This window comes from Haemaphysalis longicornis, unplaced genomic scaffold (assembly GCF_048455015.1).
Source record: "Haemaphysalis longicornis isolate Haplotype H1 unplaced genomic scaffold, Haemaphysalis longicornis Haplotype H1 scaffold_1, whole genome shotgun sequence".
Taxonomy (NCBI): domain Eukaryota; kingdom Metazoa; phylum Arthropoda; class Arachnida; order Ixodida; family Ixodidae; genus Haemaphysalis; species Haemaphysalis longicornis.
The window spans coordinates 466,378,182-466,402,298 of record NW_027526203.1 but is presented as its reverse complement, the minus strand read 5'-3'; the positions used below and the strand labels follow the sequence as shown (position 1 = coordinate 466,402,298).

The following is a 24,117-nucleotide window of genomic DNA, read 5'->3' as shown; positions in this document are numbered from 1 at the left end:
TGATGCACATTTCTGTGCCAATGACTGAATTGGACGGCTGCCCTGTTGTATCAAGTGTACAAAAACACTGTCAGCTTGATAAGGAACCCAAGAATATCAAACGCATACTTCATTTTAACTCATGCCGCAACTTACCGCCCGATGTTCACTGTCGCTCTACGGCCGTGTTATCTCGTCGATAACACCGCGGTCTCCAAATAAAATGCTGCGATTTGTATGGCTGCAATTTTTTGGCCTACCAGGGTTCCCGGCGTTTTTTTTTTTTTTTCGTTAAGCGGCTGACCAGCAAAACAACCGGCTCGTTAAACCTTTTCTTTCGGCGAGTTATCGCGAAATGAAGGCTTGTGAAAAGACCGGACTGTCAGGGACTTGATCTTGAGCAGATTGCTACGTCGCGGGCAGTCGCGGGTGATGTTATCGCATTTCTGTTCTTTTCTGATGAGCGTGTAAGTGCCGGCCCGTGTTCTAGGCACACTCTGTTTTGGACGCAAGTTGCAGAACTGCGAGAAAGCTGAGGGAACTTTTATAATCGCCAGTGATCAGAACCAGTTGCTCCTTTCGCCTTTTGTAAAACCTGTTAAAACACAGCCAAATTGGTATTCCCAAATTTACAAAACGGAGCCACATTTTCGGCAAGCACCGCGCAAAAGGTAGTGTTTGTATAGCAGCCATATGTTTGTATGTGGTCTCTATATTTTCTTTTCCCGCCATGCAAACCAATCCTTAACGTATCTTTGCCGTACGGCCACTCAATTCCTTCGGGTCCGGGTTACCCGGAAGGTGCTGTCGAACAAGTTAATCAACTGTGCGAAAGAGGCGCGCAATGAACGCGAAGCGGCGCCGAAGCAGGCCCAAAGCAGTCCGTGCCCAAAACTGCCGTCGCCGAAGCAGACGACAGAGCCGACGAAATGCGTTCCGCCAACTCGCCCGCCGGCGCACGGGGAACGCCGGCCGCTTAGCCACCGCCGGCTAAGGTCCCTTTCGCTGCGCCATCTACATTGTGTTCCGCGAGTTATGGACATTAAGAGCCCGCCGGAGAGAGCGAAGTCGGCGCTCCTGTTTATCTTGCTCCGTGAACGTGGGCACGAGCGTCAACCAAGGAAGGAAGGAGCAATGCAGTGACTGAAACACGAGCGACCGCTAGCCGCTATATTTGCAGCGCGCGCAGTAGAGGGAGAGCAGTACGAGGGGGGGGGGGGGGGGGGGGGGGGGGGAGAGCGCGCATGCGCAAGCAGCGCGCGCCCTTCCACGACGACCCACCGCGCTCTTATCACGCACCTGTTAGGCCGAGACCGCGACGGAGCGAACGGGCTGACTACGACGCATGCGCGCGCCAGCTGCTGTTGAGAGAGAGGAGGGAAGGAGAGGCGCACCTGCTGCGGACGCGAAACTGTTGACACCGTCCGACGCAGGAACAGGCGAGGCTAAGAAATGCTCTGCATTTAAAATAAGTTTATTGGAGCGAACTTGTGCTCCCCTAACTCAAATAATACACGGGCGGCGAAGAAGCAGACAGCAAAGTGACGTACGCAAGCGAGCGTCGGAGATCGAATGCCGCGGCGTCTGCTGCGGCGCAAGTGTTTCTGGAACCGTCGATTCGCATCCAGAACATTGTAGATCACAGGAGATTATTCTGGGCTAGTGACGTTAGGGCGAAACAGTCTGCTTATCTGAATATGATAGCCCGTGCGGCATAAAAGTAAAGAATGGAAGACGCGCTTCGTTTGGAACGCAGATAACACAGCCGGGCGTGGCCCGGCAGTAAAAACAAACAATAAATAAACAAACCCATACATGGTTCGCGGCATTACCCCCCCTCTAAGAGTGCATCGACCGGATGCTAAAATAAAAGACAGTCCGAACAAACAACAAAAAAAAAGTCCGTCATCTTGCATAGTAAGGTTTCAAGCGAACCACGTGGACGACTTCGGGCCGCGTGCGTCGTCGTGATGTAATGTACCGGAATCACCATCGGGGATCACCACGTAGGTAAGTTGGCCGACACGTCGTAGAATCTGGTAGGGTCCGAAATACCGTCGCAGAAGCTTCTCACTTAGTCCGCGTCGACGGATGGGCGTCCAAACCCACACACGATCCCCAGGGTGGTACTCGGCGTCTCGGCGTCGGAGGTTGTAGCGCCCGGCATCCACCAGCTGCTGGTCCGTTGTACGAACTCGAGCCAGCTGGCGGGCCTCCTCCGCACGCTGAAGGTATCCTTGGACGCCGGCGTTGAGGTCGTCGTCTTCTACGTGCGGAAGCATGGCGTCGAGCATCGTAGTCGGCCGTCTTCCGTAGACAAGCTCGAACCAACGTTTATAGATAGCTCGAACGGCGTCATCTGCGTAGTTTCCTGGATAGCCGTGTTGTACGCAAAGGTGACATACGGGAGCACTTCGTCCCAAGTCTTATGTTCAACGTCTACGTACATTGACAGCATATCCGCGATTGTCTTGTTCGACGTTCCGTTAGTCCGTTCGTTTGGGGGTGGTACGCCGTCGTTCTTTGGTGATCCGTGTTGCTGTAGCGTAATATCCCTTGCATCAGCTCCGCTGTAAAGTCCGTTCCGCGGTCTGCGATTAGGACTTCCGGGGCTCCATGTCGTTGCAAAACTTGGCTTATGAAGAACTTTGCGACTTCTTGTGCAGTCCCCCCGCGGAAGAGCGGCGGTCTCTGCGTAGCGCGTCATGTAGTCTGTTGCTACGACAATCCACTTGTTCTCCGATCGTGACGTAGGGAACGGGCCCAGAAGGTCCATTCCAATCTGTTGGAAGGGCCTAGATGGGACGCCGATCGGCTGCAGAAGTCCGGCGGGTCTCGTCGGTGGCGTTTTTTGTCGCTGGCAGTCACGGCAGCTCCGGACGTAGTGGGTGACGTCGGATGCAAGGCGGGGCCAGTAGTACTTCGGAGATCGAATGCCGCGGCGTCTGCTCTGCACGCTTTTATCTTTCGGCGCAAGTGTTTCTGGAACCGTCGATTCACATCCAGAACATTGTAGATCACAGAAGATTATTTTGGGCTGATAGCCCATGCGGCATAAAAGTAAAGAATGGAAGACGCGCTTCGTTTGGAACGCAGATAACACATCCGGGCGTGGCCCGGCAGTAAAAACAAACAAACCCATACATGGTTCGCGGCAATATAAACGAAGGCGCTTGCATGCCTTGTCCCTTGAGGTCGGGATGCACTAATCGAGGATGATGGGGTGATTGCGGAACAGTACCACGGATGGGTGGTGTATGGTATGCGGTTGGACTTGGCACAATGGGCCCGGAAGGGGACGAGAAGCTGTATGCTGTTTGGACTGGCTTGTTTCCCAAAGCGTTGGTACTAGGCCCAGCGATTTCGAACGTCGTGCTTTGCACAACAGTAGTAGCGGGTGCTTGACTGCAGCAGAAGCGCAGCGCCAGAGGACCGCGTCCAAGCTTGGCGCAGTGAATTCGCTGCGCCTTCCGACGAATCCTGCCGAGTACATGTCGACGCGGTCATAGAGATGACGCGGTGGAAGCAAGAGTTCACTGCGCTTCTGTCGCAGCCATTTCTTTCCTCCATGGTCGCAGCTAGTGTCACTAGATAAGCTACAGAGTACCGTCACTGAGGCCCATGACTGAGGCACGCAAGTGAGCAACGGCGGCCATTTTGGTGTTTATCAGTGTTGCCAGATTACCGGGTCTGCGGCCTCACCGCTCACTTAGACGAGGTCATTTGTAAACAACCCTGCCCAGGATGCAGCAACACGGCATCTTCGGACACACTACTGCAGCTGAAATGCTGCGAAGCGCGTTATCTTTGAATCACGTTCGGAACGACGGCAGTCGTGCGCAGCCGCAGAGCAGGGCGGACATTCTGAGAATACCACAGTTGACCGACAGAAAACGCATAAGCAACAAAATGGCGGTGACCATGAACCGTCGCAGTGTAAACAAGTGTCACATGATGCGAACTGACCAATGATCACGGCGGCGGCACAGAACAATAGGAGAAAAGAGTGCCGATACTCTGTAACCTTATCTAGTGACACTAGTCGCAGCCGTAGCACGCCGCGCTCCGCTTGCCGACGTTGGCAGCCGCTGGAAACCTGTTTCCGTCGAGAACGGAGCGTTTTTCTTGCCGCAGAGCGGACAGAACCGAGACCCATTTCTGCCGTTCCGCAGAGCGCAAAGACCAATGAGGGACGGCGGTTGTGGTGACGCGGGGTGACGCCTCGCGCCAATGGGGACACGCGCTTCTCATGGCGGGAGCTTCGAAGCGCTCGGGGCAGCAGGCTGGCACGGCGAGAGACGTTTAGGCTTGCCACCGCCGTAGATATTTGATGGGCGCTTTCACAAGCACCGCGAATGACGTTTTATAGTGCACTTTTTGTCCAGATTATAAGGTCCTTTCCCGCATGAGCAACTTCATTTGCACCTCGTGCTGCATTTGAACAAGCGGTTAGAAGCGATCGCTAGAGCTGCCTGCACCACTTCGCGGCCAGTGCCGACGCCATGTTGCCCCCACCTTCGGAGTTGGTGTGGCCTCTCCATGTGTGGCCTTCGCCTGCGGAGCGGCACGACGCCGCTGGCGGCCGTTTGAGCGATTCGATCGAGGGGCAAGATCGTCGAGATGTCATCGCCGTAGTGTTTCACGAGTGCGGCGATCAACTTCCGGGGATTGGAGGGTCGAATCTTGTAACGCAGCTTAAAAAATAGGTCGCGTATCTACTCACTTTACTGCAAATGTCGCCAAAAGATGATAGCCTTCTGCTGCCCTGCCATGTTATTGCCTCTCTTCAATACCCCGCTCACCTCTCATGCTCTTCCCCTCCCTTTCAACACTCCCACAATAAACACAGAGTAAGTTTGCGATATCCAATTCAATCAGCGCTCTTCGTCCGTCCACTGATGTGGTTTTTCTGCGTGCCTGGTAAGTTCTGCTGCGCCCACACGATTCTTCGCGCACTGGTAGCTAGATTCGAGCTAGGTGAGCCCAAGGCCTTTTCGTGTCCTAGGAGCCTGCCAGAGAAAACACGCCTGCTTGAAACAGTTGTCCACAGATTTCGTGTGCTATCATTTAAGACAGCTGTTTGGTAATGGGGCACATCATACAGGATCTCGGAACTCAGTACTGCGCAATAGATTGTGCACACTGTCGGCGGCTGAGAAGTACAGATCATGTCGTGCACAGGCGTTGCTTTAGATTTATGCGCTCAAATGCAACCATCGAGGAAAAAAAAAGCTTCGGTGTCCATCGGAGACCACTGGCAACCGCGTCCTAGCAACGGAGCCGAAGGCCGGCCCACCGAGGCCCTACGTCACTGCACGGCCCAGCCGGTAGCAAATGGTCGGCAGGCAGAGACGAAGCAGACAACAGTGGAGCGAGTGAAGGCAGAGGAGGTGGCGCGTGCGCGCATACTACAAGCAAAGAGCCCATTCTGGTCTTGTAATGGGTAGACAATTTACGAAAAGAAAGAAGAAAGAAAAAAAAAAAAAAAAAACCCGCTGTAGTGGCTCACAGCTCAATACGACTTAGTAATTTTGACAGAACGCACATCCCGGTCTGACCGGACACCAGGGAACAGTCAGTCTGGCCTCAAGAACAGAGGAGACGGGCACTTGAACTTGAGCCAGTGATCGGAAGGCACCTTTACCCAAATTAGCCTTTCTTTGCCTGCCCCTCGTGCCACTTTCCTGGCCTGGCTAGTTAGTCTTGCTGATGAACGAGCAACGTGCCGGCACCATTTACTGAGGTCAATAAAGTGCACTGTTGGCAATTCCTGTGTCTTGTATGTTCCTGGCAGTTCCCTACCTCAGTGCCAGTTGGCCGACACAGTGCAGTCGAATGGAGATGGCATTGCGACGTAGCCTTGAGAGTTAGGCTAGGCCGCCTTAAAAACCCTACGAACACATTTTTACATTAAAAAGCAATCACTCAACAAAGAAACTTTGTTCTTTTGCATTTTTTTCATCAGGGGCACAATTCATATCCAAATGAACCTTGCTTCAAAACAATTATCAAAGGTTACTTAAAGCTCGAACGACCACCAGTTTTCAATTGAGCCACTCAACCCAATTATACTTACTTTGTTAAGCTACAACACAGCTTTCGTCGTACTTGTTATTTAATATCACCTCTGCCTCAGAGAAAGTACACTCGCATACAGTGAAATTCAATGCGAAAATAAAAATACCCAAGGGCAATTCATGTCAAGCCAAGGCCCACAGCAGACTTGAAGATCATTCTTCGATCAAGTAGGCAGAAGCTCAAAACGCAAGATGGACTCTAAAGGCACCTACAACATTTATTGAAAGTTCAGCAATCACTGGGTGCCTCAGTAGTACCTGGCGAGGCCTTGAAAGCGGTCAACCTTGTCCTTCATTTCATCACGAACTTTTGCCACGTGCGGATACCACAAGTCGTGCAACTTTTCCGATGCTGCGCTGGCTTCCTCCCACGACCAGCGGTAACTTGGCAGTGCATGCTCCAACACGAAAGGGCCCTGCTGTACTTGTTCCAGGTGTGTCAAGTGGCCACAACTGCCCAGCTCTGCAAAACAGCCACACATCTCATGTGTCCCAAACAGCACTGGTTGAGCACAGGCCACCGGCCGAGATCACCCTGCACATGCATGCCCAAGCATGTCTGCAGAGGTGGTCCCACATTTAACCGCCACTGGAGCCACGCAACTGCTTACGATCGCAGCACTGAAAAAGCAACATGGCTCACACCAATGTGGGAGGCAAGCATTGGCTGCTAAGCAATTGAAGTAAATGTGCAGCCCATAACAGCATGTATGTTTACACCTACATCCATGAAAACCATGCCCCCCCCCCCCCCCCCCCCCCCCCCCCCACCGGTTCACTAATTGCCACACCTCAGAAAAAAACAGCTGAAGATGCGGCAAGGTTTACGTGGGGCAATCGAGCAGATGCCTGAATGAACACTTAAAGGAGCATAGCTACAATGTTCGTAATCAGAAGGGGGGCTTTCTTGATTTGCTTTGCAAAATGTGTGGCTGTTTTCCTCCCCTCTTTGAGAAGTGTGTTGTTGTGGCCAAGCACCGACACCCCCTTACACGAGAAATTTTGCAAGCGAAAACCATCGCTGAGTTGGGGGATCGTTGCGTTTCGAAACCGTCAGTAGCCCACGGGGCCAAAGAGATTTTTTAAGGTCAAACCCGTGAATTGTGATACTTTTATCGTTTTATGACAATGTTAAACTTCTACGCAGTTTTATTTGTGTTGTTGTGATATTGACTACATCCTGGTTGGTTAAAATGAGGCATATTGGCTGATAAGAGCACTATATATGTGGTGGTTGGGCTTTTTGTGACATTAAAGTTGCAAGTTAGCGCTCTGTGTGTCGTCTTCTGTGTTTTTGTCCTACGTCTTGTACTGCGCTTCGATACTTCGAAGATACATTATTAGGGTGTCTACCAAATTCCAATTTCAAAATTCCCTCTTTTCCAGGTTTTCCGTGAGTGTTTCATTTGAAATTCCCCGATTGAGTGACATCTTACAAAATGCATTGTGGTAGCTGCGCAGATTACATTGCCAATCCATTTTTTTCTAATTTCTACTGAATAAAGGTTGCCTCTGTATTTCAATAATTTAAAACTCATGCACAAGGGAGACCAAATAAAGAATCCACTTATACGTAATATAGGAGTTTTTGCTAATGATGCTAGGAGGCATTAATATATGGTTGTTAATTTTCTCAGTGATCAAATAGGGAGCTTTGACGAATCTCTTCAGTTAAGACTGCTTTACTTACAAAAAGAACGTGGCAAAGTAAATTATTTGTGCTCTAAAGTATGGTCATGAGATAACCAGTATTTGCCTCCACGCATTGTTTGGCGTGCATGCCAAACAATGTGTACACACAGCATGATGACAGATAACTCAACCTTGAAAAAGCACACTGGGTATCTGGATCACAATGTATATTACTGGAACCCTGCTATGCAAAACATCCGGCTTGTCTCCAGAACACATAGCGTTAAATGGAGGTAACCTGAATATACTTCTGTTAAGCTGAAGCTAGTGTCTGAGAAGCCAGTTTACATTTTACCGTATTTACCAGATTCTAACGCGCACTTTTTTTTCTGAAAAAATAGGCCGAAAAATCGCATGCGCGTTAGAATCGGATACAAAACCGAAACTGCCGAAACAGCAGAAATTTTGTCCCACCCATCGCCATCGCCATCTCAAGATGGCGCCAAAGCTTTTAGCAACGATTTTTCGGATGCAGCAAGCCTCGGCGCCTAGGCTTTTCTATCGGCGTTCACACAAATCGTCAAATCGTTTCACTTGCGCGCTTGATAACAGCAATGGCAGCAGCGGCTCCCACGTGTTCAAAACGAGCGGTCGGCTGAAGCGTGCACCTCTGGAGAAGCTCTCGGGATGGGCGTGCGAGGCGTGGGCCACGATCCCATCGACCATGGTTGAACGTTCGTTCAGAAGTGTGGCATCGCGAACGCGCTTGAAGGCACCGAGGCCGAGATGTTGTGGTCAGCTTGAGAGCGACGAGGAGTGAGATGAGTGAAATTACTTCGGGAAATAAATCGCCCGTTTCTCTCGCATTCGTTTGTCTGGGTCACAAAGTCCCGTGCGCGTTACAATCGGAGGTGCAAGTTTTTTCGGTTTTTTTGCCAGGAAAATCGGGTGCACGTTAGAATTGGGGGCGTGTTAGAATCGGGTAAATACGGTAAACATTCACTATTTATAAAGGAATAGGAATGTGACACCCCTGCATTCAGAAATGGATAATTTCATAGCCCTATCATGCGGGGGCTTTGGATTAAGAAAAAGGAGCACCGCATAAATTTTACTAAAAAAAAAAAAAAGAAAGAAAATTACCAGACCACAATCATGCATACAACCAATGACAAGTATATATTGACCACACTTGCCCATTGCTATTAACTTACTGTAGCACTGAAATAGGCTAGCCCACTGGATAAATTAGTTGTTACAGCAACTCTTGTATACAGGTGGTGGTACTTGATATAAACCACAGACCAGGCTAAATTTTTTTTCTTCAAATTCAAAGTTATATGAAAAGACACCTGATAGATTTGCCCAGAAGCAGTTTGGCTGCATATCTGGCAAATGTCAAATTTTCCTTTGGAGAGAGGAAAAAGTCTGGAGAGGAAGCAGTTAGGAAAAAGCAGCTCCTGTACAAGTACCCAGCTTACGAGGGTTGCAAGGTGTGGGAATTAAGCGACAACAAAGTGAGGATTTGAGAAAGACGTTATTCTTCACGCTTTAGAAAACAAACTCCGCAGTGCTGACGCGGTCAAAACTAGATTTTCAAGCAAATTTCCTAATGTGCCTGAAGTCTGTTTGTTTCATGCAGCTTTAAAGGGGCCACGAAGGCAAAATGCAAGCTTGGTTCATTTGAAAGATTGACTCATTAAAATAGCACTGGCACCACTTTTAATGCAAACTTCACTCAAGTAAGCTGTATAATGAGGAATATAGAGAATGGCCATGTAACATCTTAGCTACTTTTCCGCACTGAACCTATGACATATTACGGGCAGCTAATGGCTGAGGCTGACAAAATCCAAAGCAAATTACACAGGGATTATAAGCTTGCAGAACGAGCTATTTGCGCTTAAATTTAGTGCACATTTTTATAACAGCAAGAACGGTGGGGCAAACAAGAGAAGCAAGGTAAACAAGAGAATTGCATGAGCGCAATGTATGAAATAGGCATCTAAGCTGCTTGGAATGCTAAAACTAAATAGAAATGTTAACTCTCTATACATTACATACTGCATATTTCCGCCTCTGGCCGTGCTGGCTTGTGGCCGAGTATTGTGGAGCACTACCTATTTTACAATTCGCAAGTTTGAATCCCTGACAGTCGAAGTTTTTTTTTTTATTTGATGTATTTGTGTTTGGGCAATGTTTTCTATACTGAATTCACCATTTTTGAATTGTAACATTCATTGCTCGACGAGCGAGTTTGCAGAACGCGTGCAGACTGACACCGACTCTCTGGCGAGTTCTCGTTAGCATGGTGTTTCCATTACCACTGACTACTTGCGGGCACAATCTCCAATCAGCCGACCCTTGGCATGGTGCGAACACGCCTCTTACGATACAGGCACGAGCCAGGCAAACTCCAAAGATGGGAGAAAAGCGCATCGCATTTGAGCATCTCCGGTGACGCGGAGGGCGTTCATCCACTCTGTACGCCTCAGCTAGTAATTGTTACGATTCCAAGCCGTGCTGCAGGCTTATATGATGCATTTTACAGCTGACAACATGGCAGAAGCGTGGTATGCTGATTACTGAGATATCGCTAATGCCCACCCAACGATAACGTCAAATACCAAGCATATTGTCTCACAGAACCGAAAACGAAACTGGTTTGAATGCTAATCTTGGACATTGTCCAATCACGTAGCACCTTGTCACTGCTGTTAGTTGGTGCGGCCGCCGCAGACCGCGCATGGTAGTTTTTCTTCTTCTGGGCTTTTTAAAATAAATACCACCTTATCGACCGAATAAACGATGAAAAGTGTGCTTATTTGAGCCAGCCTACGCAGTGCAAGCAAAAACAGGAGCTTGACAAATTCACTTCGGTGTCCCTTTAACGAGCACATGCTGGCAGTAATGTCAACAGACCGCGTATATGCTTTGCACTACCACTGGGGTGTTTTGAAAAGGCCTCAAGGCTACAAAGTGAACTAAGGCCTTCCTTTCCTGCTTCTAGGCAGTACAGCCTACAGGTGACAGAGTCCATAATGCTTGCATGCACATAAGCTACGCTACAGAAAAAAAATAGGGGCAGGGGGGGGGGTGGGGGCTCATTAACGAATTGTGACTTTGTGTACCCTACAAGTGTTTCTGAAGATCCTTATTTCAGAACTACTATGCTATAGATATGAACACCATTATTTCACTTTCATTATGCACAAGCGTCAGATCACATACATGTCATCAAAAAAGTACTAATAGAAAAATCCACAGAGTATAATAAGCCCCCTTCACACGGCATTTATAAACTAAGAAAAAGCATTTGATTCAGTAAGCACCGCAGCAGTGTTAGAAGCATTAATAAGAGACCATGAAACAGAGGAGACCTACATAAGACTCCTAGACGAAATATATCAAGGATGTACGGGCAAGACAATCCTTCACAAGAAAAGCGAAAAGTTCCCGATCAGAAAGGGAGTACGATAGGGAGATACCACCTCGCCAACACTGTTCAAAGTGTGTCTGGAAGGGGTATTTAGGAAGCTTGACTGAGACAATGCAGGAGTACGGATAAACACGGAATACTTAAGCCATCTGAGCTTTGCAGACGACAGTCTTGCTCAGTGGGTTGGCAAAGCACCTGCAAGAAATGCTCGAGAAACTAATCAGAAAGCTCAGCCGTAAGACTAAAAACAAATATTAATAAATCCGAAGTACTGATAAATAAGCATGCTGAAAGTGCTCCCTCCAGCTTAGGTAACACAACGCTAGAAGAGTACAACTATCTTGGACAAGTTGTCAGTACTGATCCAAACCACAAGGAAGAAATCCGGCATAGAATAGGTATGGGCTGGGGTGCACTGAGCAAGCAATCCCAAATAATAAAAAGTGTCGCTGAAAAGAATAGCATACAACCAAAGCGTGCTACCGGTGATGACCTATGGAGAGGAAACTTGGTGCCTTACTAAACAACTGGAAAGAAAACTTAGGTCGGCTCAACGGGCCATGGAATGAGGGATGATAGGGGTAATGCTCGGAGACAGGAAATGAGCCTCCTGGACAAAGAAGCAAACTCGAGTTGAAGACATCATCGATCGACCAAACCATCAATTGACCAAAACGAAACGCTTTCATTTTGCCAAGCTTTACCTGAACGCAAATGTTTGGCATACGTTTTTCAATGGCCACCCGATCTTCCAATTTGAACCACGTGCGGCCTAACCATGCCACGCTAGCAGCTGAACTGCCTGACAATTGAGCGACCACACCTGCAATGTGGCGTGTTGCGAGCGACAATGCTAATTGGCTCGCATGGTGGCACGATATAGCGGGACACTTGTGCGTGCGCACCTGTGCCAGCTGCAAACGGCAAGTGAGAGCTGTGTCGGAAAAGCCCGTGAATATAGCTGCCACAGTCAACACTCTACCCCTGGCCAATCCCCTCAAGTGGGTACGTGCCAAACATTTAAGGGCATCAGCATCATCATCATTATAGCATGTGGATGAAATTGGCTTGGCACAAGGCATTCCGGCATACACCACCAACGACGTTAGAAGTCAGCTAATACAAGCTTTGTTTGAAAACAAATAAATACACACCAATGCACCTCCCCACTCCCTACCGAAAGAAGTACATGCAAGTCATCCAAGACTGCAGGTTCAAGGTCACCCCACAGACACATGAACAGCCAGCTGCACACCGCCGCTTGGGTGACCACTGGAGCAAGCGTCGAGCATGAGCTGAACAAGATCGCCAAAAGGGGTGGGCTAAGCGTGCCCAGGAGGCTTGTGTATAACCAGAATTCACAAAGGAAAACTTCCCTATAACTTATTTATTCACTGAAGTGCACTAAGAGCACTTGCACAACTTATACACAGAAAGATGCTGTTATGAATAAACCATGTAGAACACAATACAGGCTTTCCTAATGAAGAGTAGGAGCTTTTACAGACTAAGAATACAATGCAAACTGCCCTTACCTTTTCCTAAATCATGCACGAACATTCGAGGTGAAAATCCTGGTCCACACACTATTTCTGAAATAAAAACACTAAATTAGTTTGATACTGGGCTTGTTGCAAAACATTCGAAAACAGCACGGAAAACAGGGAATAAAGAGAGGACATACACAAGCGCTTGTGAACAATTGGTGAAGGTTTGTTAAAATTAAAGACAGACAAAAAACATCAGTGCAAAAACGCAAAATGATAGGACCAAGGCTAGTGTCTAGAACGACCCATTTTTTTTTTAACTGCCAGATATACTATCTCCCATTCGAAGAGTGCCCCAGAAAGCGAGCTCATGCAGTTTCCACCAAAGACATCAACAAAAGAAACCTCATAAATTTCGCAGGATTGGGTGCTGACAAGATTAATTCAAGATGTGGGTTTCTGTACGTTTTGGGTAGCAACTACATTCACCTCAGGGGATGCCAGTATGCTTGCTCTCGAAGCTGCTCATTAATGTATCTGCCACCCTGGCCTATACAGACAAACACGCATATAAGCCGAACTCTGTTGCTACGCAGTCCTTACACATGAATTGCTTTACATGCTTTTTCCCACATGTGGCTCTTGGGGCTTTTTCATTGCTTGGTGCTGAAAAAGTGGTTTGCATGCCTGGAAGACTCTGTTCCCCACTTTGGCTGACGTGTGCATGTGATGATGCGTCTATGCTGCTGTGTTTCAGTACAGAGCTGAGATATTAGCAATAATGTTGCTATGTTAAAGGTGAAAATTACACACTTATACGTGCTACAATAGCAGTGTTGAGTAGTGCCAAGAGCACACCATCTTAGATGTAGTTGAGCTATTTCAACCAAGGTGGTCTCATCGAGTGCAAGGCAGAACATGTGCACCGGGTGGCTGGTCACCCCCTCATCATCCAAAGGCGCTTCTCAATGCAAGAAAGCGTCGACATGTGGAAGCGCGTATGCCGGTGCATGCATGTGGTCATTGCTTTAGTGCCAGTACCTGGATCTTTGAACCGATACAGTACATGAAATGAAAATGGTAAGTGCTTTTCTGTTTGTTTTGAATGCACACATTTTGCCCAATCACTGCAGGCATAGAGGCACAAAAACCTTCCAGTTGACTGCGCCCACTGGCAGGTTGTTGTTGGTATTTCCCCAATGGGTGTCAACGTGTTGTCAGAGTTTGCTTGGAAGACAAATATCCCTATACGCCTCGAGCGCGGCCTGTAGGGGCGCCACTGAAATCCCCCTAGCGGCCCGTTTCGAAAGCAGCCGCGGGAGTCTCCGTCCCGTTCCCCACTGTCGCCGCTGCTTTTGCGGCATGTTCACGACTGAGATTTAGCATTTGCGAGCGTTGGAAATCTATGTTTATGTCGACCAGTCACTATGTTCGCAAATGGGGTGTGTTTACGAGAGTGTAAATGTTTCTGACGCGATCTTAGTGTGGTATATTCGGTCTGTATAAGCGCCAGGTGCGTGTCACAGGCCAGCGTCGCGTAACCGGCGTATGCACGGACCTGATTGTAGTTACACTGCCCTGAATTTACTAGCAGTGTCTCCGTAACCCCCGGTTCCTGAGATGTTCATGCTACGGGTATACACTACGATGTTAATCAGTTTTGTGCGCTTACATGTTCAGCGGAACACTCATACCTGACAGCACGCCAGTTACGTTTGCCAATAATATACCACAGATATTGATCACCACCATTTACAAGCCAGTGTGTGTTAATTTCGGGAATATTCAACGTTAGTGCGATAGATAATGCAGAATTATACTAGGGGATCAGCACACGACAGGGTCGTCTTGCCGTGTAGTGAGCGCCCGCAAACATTCATCTGCTACATATATCCTCTGCGAGCAGCGCGGAGACGGGCTTAGAATATAATCCGCGTCCGCGACTAAATGCTTATTCGAAATATCGTCATATGGCTCTGGGACCCTGCAAAATAAAGCAGAAACTGAAATCAAAGGGCCTTATCACATGCCACACTCTTCCAACGACACCTTTCATCGCTTGTTGAAATGCCTACCCTGTATACTTCCAAAAATGCGTCCGCCGTACGATCAGCTGTTCATCGAAGTCGAAAAACAAAAGGAAAGTGAACCCATGATTTGTGTGTGTGATTACTAAAAGGTTCATTTCTTGATTCCGCTCCGCGTTTGTATACAGCGTCCCCCTCCCCTTCTTCCCCCCCCCCCCCCCCCCCCCCCGATGTCTCGCGAAATAGCAGTGCATTTCGCGTATAGTTGGTCAGGTGAGCCCTACCTGGCTTAAGTTTCGACGAACGTCTTTAACATGTCAGAAGCTGCACTGTATTTTTTTTTTTCATTTCCGTTAGAGCTATCATGTTTCTTCCGCACTTGCATAGCATTTATTTTTCTGTGGTTTCATATTAGATTGCCTTGGTTCTTGCTATAAGGCGTGTGTGGGCACATATTTAAGACGTACAAGCTTGAAATATACTTAACATTTTCGCATGGCTTATATTCTTATAAAATATGCCTAAGTTATTGTCCGGGATTGGCTTATCACATCCCCGAAACATATTTTTCTGCGACATATATATATTCGAAACGAAGCCGCACTCGTTGTCCACGCTGCAAAATGAAGCCGTGAACCTCTCACTGTGCCGTCTAAACGAGGCGACAGTAGAATTCATTTGTGCCTGACGTATTTGGAGGTGACAGGGGTGATATCTGCTACCGTCGCTGACGCCCGGAAGAGCGGCGACGATGCGCGCAGAACCGCGTCCCTGGGTAGCTCTTGCAGGCGATCGCGTGCTGTACGAAGACGCAGCTGCTTTTTAAGTGACCTAAACATACTCTTTGGTTATACAGTCACCATGACAAGTTTTTGTAGGGCGCGGAAAGGCGAAAAGAAACGAAACAGAATCAAAACGCTGCACGAGCCCCTATCAGCCACGCGCGCACATCCCGTCAACGCCGCGGAGAAGCGGCGGCAGGCGGCGCAGCGATCGCGAAGCTCGAGGCGTATAGGCTCCGTGCGGTCAAGTTTGCCGAGCGAGCGCAGCGCCATCTACCGCGCCTCCGCGCAACACTGGGTAGGCCGAGCCGCACCGTCCTGGCCGGCCGCCTGCTTTACGCACTGTGCACGCGCCCTTGCAAAGGCGTCTATCAAGTGGTTAGGTGCGCTGTAAGTGGCTTAAGTTTGCGGGATACGCTGCAACGGCGACCGGATGGAGTGTTATTGACTGAGAGGCGTTAAAAGAAACAGCGCAGATAGAACGCTACCGCCTTCGCTGCCCTCAATCGTCCGAGCTGGGAAGGCTGGTCACAGCCTCACAGGCGGCACTTGTCTCCATGAAATTTTTAGAAAATACAACGGCGATGACTACCAAGCAGATTACATGCTGCTGTCAAAGTAAAGTTTTTCGGTTTGCCAGCTGTACAATAAATTGGTTGGTTTCTCTGCTTTGTGCATGCGTCTTCCGCGGCGTTTATAATGAAAATTCATGCGGCACGCAACACTCAACCGTATTTTAATTGTAAGAGAACTAATTTATGGCTGCAACATCTCACCCCTTTTTTGAAAAAAATATGATTGTTTTTAAACAAAGTAGGACCATTTGTTTGAAAATAAGCTGTCAAAAAGTCGAAATACCTACGTCAGTACAAGGTATAAAAGCAACGCATGTGGGATTTTCGCGCTGCAAATAAATGCTGTTCAATAAAACGAAGTCGTTTTAACGGGGCTCACAACAGCAACTTCAGAGAACAATAAAAAATAAACGGAGTTTATGATGATTCTAATATTTGGAGGTTCTGCGTACCCCGTAAAAAGGAAGAGGTAGTCTTAAATTGTTCACGGGCATTTCCTGGCGGGCTTGCAGCGAAACCCGTGTACGTTGTGAATGTATTCACGGAAAAGGAGATGGAAGGCACAGAGGTTGAGTCTTCCTTTCGCTCATGAGGCCATACTGCTTGACCTCGTACGCGGAGCAAGAAAACGTGCTCGCTCCGTGATCTTGGGGTGGGACGAACTGGCTCCAGCGGAAACGAACTGTCACGGGCGAGGAGCAGGACGCATTCTATGAATATTTGGCGATAATTCAAGCCGTGAAATTGAAAATCGTCGTCAGGTTCGTTTCCCGGCCGCAGCGGCCGCTTTTCCGATAGAGGCGAAAAGCGAAAACGCCTGTGTGTTCGAGATTCCGGCCACGTGAAAGATCCCCAGGCAGTCAAAATTAATCCCGATCCCTCCACTACGGTGCGCCTCATCGCCTGTCTGGCGTCGGCGTGTTGAACCACACAATCAATCATCGAAAATCGCCGCCAGTTGGTTCGCAGTTCTCGATGCTTCCCACCCACCTGATACACATTGGAGCCCGCGTATTTAAGGTAATTATACTTGCTTTGAAGTCAATGCTACTAGCATGTAGCGCAGCGTACAGACCACACTACACCCAAAGAATCGATCCTGTGAGACGGAACACCGTACTCGCAAAATCACGGCGATCCGATTTCAAGTATGCGAACAAAAACGGCTTCTCTCCAATGCTGTGAACAGCTAATTAATTTGTGCTTTCTAGCGGAAACACAAATTCACTGGAAAAAAACTATGTGGAAACGTGAAAACGTGCGCACGAAATGCTCCACCAGCGTTCTGGCTATGCGTGGCACTGGGAAGTCAATATCGCTTGCCCCCCCTCCTCCGTACGCGTAGTCAACAGTTCAGTCCTTCAGTCTATTCCTAGCCCGGTGCGGTAGAATTACTGCGGTATGTTTTAGTTAATATAAAAGTTGAAAATTGCGTATACTACATTTCATTCGGTGCCGCCAATCTGGAGCGCAACCGAAACACGACCATGCTGGCGAGCGGCGGCCGACCCAGTATTTTTCTTATTCCCCGATGGCGGCGCTGGGTGTCGCGGCTCAATGTCGCCCTCTGTTCACTGCACGGCGCCTATATATTAAATATAAACACACCTACAACACACATCTTGACCTGAATTAAAATCCTTGGGAAATCTTGCTTGGGAAGCAAGCACATTATGCACTACGCCAGGCATGGAGGGGTAACAACAGCAGCATTGCTCAACAGTCGGACTGCTGCCCCCTTTTGACTCCTTTTTATCACAGGGGCCTCATGGGGCATTTGAACCACTCTATTCTTCCAGTTCACTCTACATGAGCGGTGCAGAACTGCCACTTGTTGTACACACCCACCACCACCTACAGGTTCACTGGGAACGCTACTGATACATATTCCCTTGAGAAACTGCCGAAAAATACTCGCCATTAAACTCCCATGGCCTGCCTGAAGGTACAACCCCTACTGGTAACGGTAATGATGTGGGTTTGAGCCTGCGCCGTTCTGATTGCTTTTGTTCAGACAAGTGGCTTACTTTTTTGCCCCTTCATAGATAAACTCTACATGGTTCTTTTTTGGAAGTACCTTTGAGGTTGCTGTAGGTGCAGGACACAACTTATCATCATGCTAAATCGTCGTTGTGCGCCAAGCATATAGTGCCGATTCCGTACGGTTCGGAATGGAATGTTGCAAATGCAGACAGCATCCGCTGTGAGATTCAAGCTAACGACTGCCATTGCCATCACTAACCTCATCATTACTGCTCTGAGAGTCTTTTTGAGTTGATTCTTGTTCTGAAATTAATGATGTCCACAAGCTTCAGAATGCCCGATGGCCATTTTCTAGCTCTCAGGCCGATTCATTGTGACAGCATGTGCAATCTCACAGCCAGCACAGGCACGTGTGGTAGGGCACCTCAGTCATTTGTAGAGGGCGCAGTAATAGCACACTTTTTTTAGGACTCAGAAGGTGCAGGTGCGAAACTTGGCCACTCAGCATTAAACTGTTGGCCAGCCTTTGCAACTATCTAAGAAATACAGTTACACAACACTATAGATGCATTACATAAAACAAATTGATAAGAACGGAACAATGTCCCTGACTGTGGGAGCCGCTCACTCATATTTCTGACGAGCAGCAAGATAATGATCCCACTCCACCTGCTGACTAGCATGAGAAGCAGAACAAGGAGACGAATTGCAGTGGGCCTACACTCGGATGAGGGACAGTGGCACTGCATGTGTTGCCTGTCCATAATGCAGACTTAGGGGCATCAATTGACTATTTCCTCAGTGCCCGTTGAAGGCATTAACTTGGGAAAAAAAAAAAATTTTCCAGGTTCTTACCTAGGGAAAAGTGCGGCAGACTGAGCTGGGTGCAGCTGATGCTGTGGCAGATGGCCGGTCGCTTCATGACAGCCACGAGGTCTGGCAAGGGGCCCTTCTCGGGTGGCCGTGCAGGACCGTCGAAAGGGGGTACAGCCTGGACGATGTCGCCGAGGAACTTCGAGAAGGCGTCCTTCAGCATCTCTTCCGTTATGTGATCTGCAGTGCACGCCTTGGATCGTCACCTCGAGAAGACACAGCTCCTTTCATCCTTTGCTTTTGATTTCCAGGAATTCTTGCCAATACTACGAGCATCTCAACATCCACACACCTTTCATTCCGCGTGCTCTCTTCGTATGCATGCAACATCATGCATAGACATGCGTGCCCATAACATCAGCTCAAGTGTTCCGATGAAGTTCACAATGCTCCATTCACAAGCAATTTTTAAACAAGATAGTGCTCTCTAGTGTTTAGGGTCTTCCTTCACTGCACATTATGTGTTTCCTATTAATTAATAAAACCTGGAAACAGCACCATCTCGTCTAGGTGCAGCGCAAGTATTGACACAGGTAATTAATAAGGCACTGCAAACACAATATTCTATTTAACAGTTGAACGTGCATGCAAACTTTGTTGAATGCCTCTTGAGCCCAGAAGATATCGCAAGTGGATAACCATCGCACGTTATTCTGTAATTAATTGAAGCCTTTAATTTCCTCCATAGCTATAATGGTTTCCAGGCAGATGTTAAAATTGCAAAACTGGAGGCAATCATAACTTAAAGCTGGTTCAACTTTAAAAGTTTTTAAACTGGCCAACAACCCCATTAAATCGACCAGCAGTAAGGTTTGTATGCTACAACTGGGGCAATGTCAGAAAATGAGCAGGCATGATACTGTACTAAATTTCATTCCTGGCACTGAATAATGCTTCAATTAATATGCCTGTTCAATCACCTTTGAAATGTTCATTGACTTTGAGTAAGTCACTGAATAAGGCCTTTATTTAGGGACGCCAGACGTGAGCAACCAGCTTTGATGTTAAGGTTTGAACTTGAGCTTAAATGCCAGCAATTAAACTAAATAACACATTTGAAGAAACAGGTAATTTAACAGTGATGTACACATTACATGCACATTCATGTGTGCGTGTGTGTGCATTGCACATAACTTTTTTATGAACTTGTGTATTGCTGTAAATAAACTGTAAAAATGCTTACCATATGGGGCAGTCCCAACGTTGTCTCCTAGTGAATGGTACAGTGAAGTTTCCGTGCCAAAGCATCCTTTCACAACAAATTTCTGAAAATTTCACAAACAAAATAAACATCAAAGTAGTCTTTACAAATTATTCAGTTGTAAGTTGTGCATGCACAGACATAGAGTTTTAATTAAAAGGCCCCTGTGAAAAGGAACTGCCACCATTAAAGTTATCATTTGTGTGTATATACCTTTGGTGCAGTTTAGTTTCTGCACCAAATACCATGTTTAACAGATTGCCTTTTTGCATGGAACATAAAAACCATGAGTTATGACTATTTCTCTAGTATTCCCATGTTGCCTTTTGTGCCAACATAGCTTCACATTATCCACGCCTATGGTTTCTGAGATAAATTTTGCTTTGTAGGAAATCTAGGCTATGTAAAGAAGGTCGTGATTATGCATTAGACACAATGCTGAGACTAAATGCACAGTGTGCAGCACTGAAAATGTGTACAAAAGGGGGAAAACCCAAGAGAAAACCAAGCGTAAGCAACGCTAAAGTTAAAAAACATACTGGTGCTCCCCCCACCCCAAAGGAAGTAAAAATGTATCAGGAATTTTAGTGTCATTAGATCTCAGCATTCTTGAGCACTGTAGTGGAGGTATAAAAAAGCTAGAAGGTTTTTAGCACAGGATGTACAAAGTCTGGTTGAGTGTGCTGGTGGCAAAACAGCTATACAGTTGACTCAACAATTCGAAGTCGCTTAATTGGAACTTTCGGCTAACGAGAAGTGACATATGTGCTGGTCCCGGAAATCTTACATGCAATCCAATGGAAGAAATTGCTCGATAGTTTGTAGATAAAACTTTATATCGGTTAAATGGAAGTTATTTTGAATAAAAAGCATCGAGCTGACCGTAACTTTTTGGATAAAATTCAAAACTTGCAAGCACAAAACCGTGCCATGTCCTGTACTGATGCCGGGACCATTGCAACTGAGGCAGCACATAGTTGATAAAGCGGCAGGCCAGTTGAGATTGACGCCAGCACAAGCATTTCTCTCTTGTGAGGTTCTCAACCTTCTTTGTTGCGCATGTCCCGTGTGAGCAGGGTGTGTGATGGATGCTTCAGGCTTTGGCTTTAGCGATACGTCTCATCTACCATGGCCACCCGTGTCGTACACTCCACTTGGCCCCGAAAGTCAAGATTCTGAATGGAATTAAGAAGACATGTTGCAAACTAATAATAACGCTGTTCTTGTACTTTTTGTTTAAATGAAACTTGAAATAATTCGAAGTGTTTTGCCGTCCCTGTGGACTTTGTATTAACGAGAGTTGACTGTACTACAAATACTAAGAATTTAACTAATGTGTAAAGTTTGTAATGAATGGATATTCGTATCAAGATAGCGCTCGTATCAACACAGCGCTCTTTTTTTTTAATAAAAAGCAAGGTAGGCAACTCATTTCATTAAAATTTCTGTTATGGACTGCAAAGCCTTTCAGCGACAGCAACCAGGAGGGTGTGCCATGGTGTATAATTAGAAGTGACGCGCTAACTTCCATTATCGGTGAAAGCCTTCCACCTAAGGGGCAGTTAACTCCTCCATGTGTAGCGAGGGGGTACTGCTTGTCCCAAAGCAGAGCTAGTCGCTTGCTCCTAAGCACAACATCTTGGCTGCAAATGAAGATAGTGATCCCTCAGAGAAATATCTCTAGGCAGTGCTGGAAGCATTACATCGCTATGTGGTAAGAAAGGAATAGCGTTGCTAAGGACAGCAGAGGCCCACGACGTTACTCTCACTAGTGAGGAGAAGAGGGACAAAAATTAGCATTCAGGCAAACTGGAATTGCATTGAAATCATGATAGCTGAAGTGAACAGAACTTTGTTCCAGTTCAGTGTTCCCACGACACTATGAAGAACAATGCACTGACGTGCACAAGCAAGAACGTGGCTACTTATTACACCAACATTCTGGGTAATGAGCCCGCTCACTAAGCATCACCTCTGGTCTGGTCTAGGTGTATGCTCACCCTGTTGGCAAGTCTAAGCCAGCGCAGCACTGAGAGGCTGGTCCCGACGCTGTAGCCTAGAAGCAGGGGGGATAGTTAAATTTGACCTCGTGTGCACATCATTTACACTACAGAACAAAGAAAAACGGTCTCTTCTGTGCAGCAGAACAGCCTTAAATCACAGGAAAAAAGAGCGAAAAAAACATTGGTGCCTGTCAATTAGAAGACAGTTGCCAATCATATTCCAAAGCAAGCTCTACTAAAACCTAAACACGGCAAAAAAATGAAAGTGCGCCAAACGTTTGAAATGCAATTTCGGAACACAAAAACTTGAGGCAAAATGTGAGACCATGACAGTGGCTTGGTGGATAAGGGCATATGTGGCTGAGTGAAAGGTCTCTCATTAAACTTCTTACAGCAGCTGTATTTCTGAGAAGAGCACAGCACAGAAATGCCAATGCACACGGTCATCCAGGGTGCGCATGAACACGAGATATTGTACACGGAACTTTGCAGAGCAGCTAGCAGGGCTTAGAAAGCAGTCATGACTACAGCGTAAAGTGTGCCACAATGCTAGAGGCACTCAACCGCTATACACCAGTTTCCATAGGCCAAATTCTCTAAAATGACAACCGTAGTTTCAGAAAATTCGGCCCTATGCTTCTTAATCCAAGAGCAGATGACCCTCCAACCATTTGGTCTGCATTATAGAACACTAGGTGGGCCAAGTAACCTGGAGCTATTTACTAATGTACCAGCATAGCTGTGGCTTTGGCACTAGATATTTAAAGGGACCCTGCAACACTTACCATCGACTACTCGGAATGTATTTTGGGGCAGAGTCTACTGCCCCAGCAATCTCCTTCCTCAAGAATTATAAAAATTTGTTCACTATTACCGCAACTACGTGCGATGAGAAATCGCGCATAACTGTTCCCTCTCAACTCAACCGCGGACGTGACGAAAGCTGCGCGCTCTCTCCTGAAGAGGGGGGCAGCTTGCAGCGTTCTCTTCAGTGGCCTTCGATATATCATATGCCGGGGAGTTTTCTCCTTTTCTCCGCAATGTGGAGGGGTCTATTTCCAGTCTGGTTCCACAAAAAAGCAAGCATGGCTGCCTGCCCACAAGTGTGCGCTCAGGCTGGTAGGGCATTTTCGAAGCAATAAACGTTTGTTGTCGAGTGGTATCGTTGGAAGGGTAGTATTGAATCCGTCACTCAAATTCCGCGCGTACTCAAAACACAAAAGAAACAGCAAAACTATGCGTACAGGTTCAAGCATAGAAGAGGTGGCTACACAGCACCGACGACAGCGGATCGTCACAGGAAATGACAAATAAGCCGCGAAGTTGACCAGCGACAGCCAATAGGACAGCCATGGCCCAAATTACGTTGTTTAGGCCATGCTAGGGGTGCATAATGAGGAGAATTGAAGAGAGTGTGGTTTGTTTTTCTACGTCTTTCACAGAGATTTGTGCACTAACCGTACACGTGCACGTGTGATATTTGGCTCAGGTATTCCTGGCAGAGTAATCTAAACGTCGTGCAGGTTTACTTGCGCTGCACAAAGAGTGTTGCAGGGTCCCTTTAAGGGGGAAAACAAGTAAGCAAATGAAAGCATGGGATGGATGGGCTCTCGCTCTTAAAACCACTATGACAACCAAGCTTTGTTAAAATGGGTGACTTGAATCGTGCATGATTTCCATAGCATCCAAACTTTTTCAATGTGTTTGCACACTAGATATTGTAATATGATAATTGCATTCAATATTCATATCAATTAATTGAGATAAATATCTATTAATTATTCTCTGTTTGAAAACCAGGTAGTGCACTGCAACCTTTGAAAGTGCAAATAATGTAAATGCCAAAAGATAAATTTATATGCAGGCATCAAGAAAATTTATGAAACGACGGTAAATGAAATTCAGAATTTTACACCTTGTATGTGAAAATTTCAAGAACCCTTCCAAGATAAAAAAATTATGCAAAAGTTTTTCAGATCAAAAAAGAAAGAAAGATAAAGCACCTTCGCACTCATGGTGTCCATGTTGTGCAGGGAAACAGATCCTCAATTTTAGGTGG

At 47.1% G+C, this 24,117-nt stretch overlaps 1 protein-coding gene across 2 annotated transcripts in view; it reads right to left on the bottom strand.

Annotated features, from left to right (window-relative positions):
* Nucleotides 1–6,249: 6,249 nt before the first annotated feature.
* The window catches only part of LOC144156213 (pseudouridylate synthase TRUB1-like), a 356,387-nt gene continuing 338,519 nt past the window's right edge, over nucleotides 6,250–24,117 (bottom strand). For both annotated transcript variants that reach the window (XM_077688096.1, XM_077688095.1), the window contains 5 exons: nucleotides 22,056–22,111; nucleotides 20,038–20,119; nucleotides 18,837–19,034; nucleotides 12,663–12,719; nucleotides 6,250–6,519 (listed from right to left, as the gene is read on the bottom strand). In XM_077688096.1, coding sequence (XP_077544222.1) covers nucleotides 6,305–6,519; nucleotides 12,663–12,719; nucleotides 18,837–19,034; nucleotides 20,038–20,119; nucleotides 22,056–22,111 — 608 coding nt within the window. In that variant the 3' untranslated portion in view covers nucleotides 6,250–6,304. The remainder of the gene's footprint in view (nucleotides 6,520–12,662; nucleotides 12,720–18,836; nucleotides 19,035–20,037; nucleotides 20,120–22,055; nucleotides 22,112–24,117) is intronic.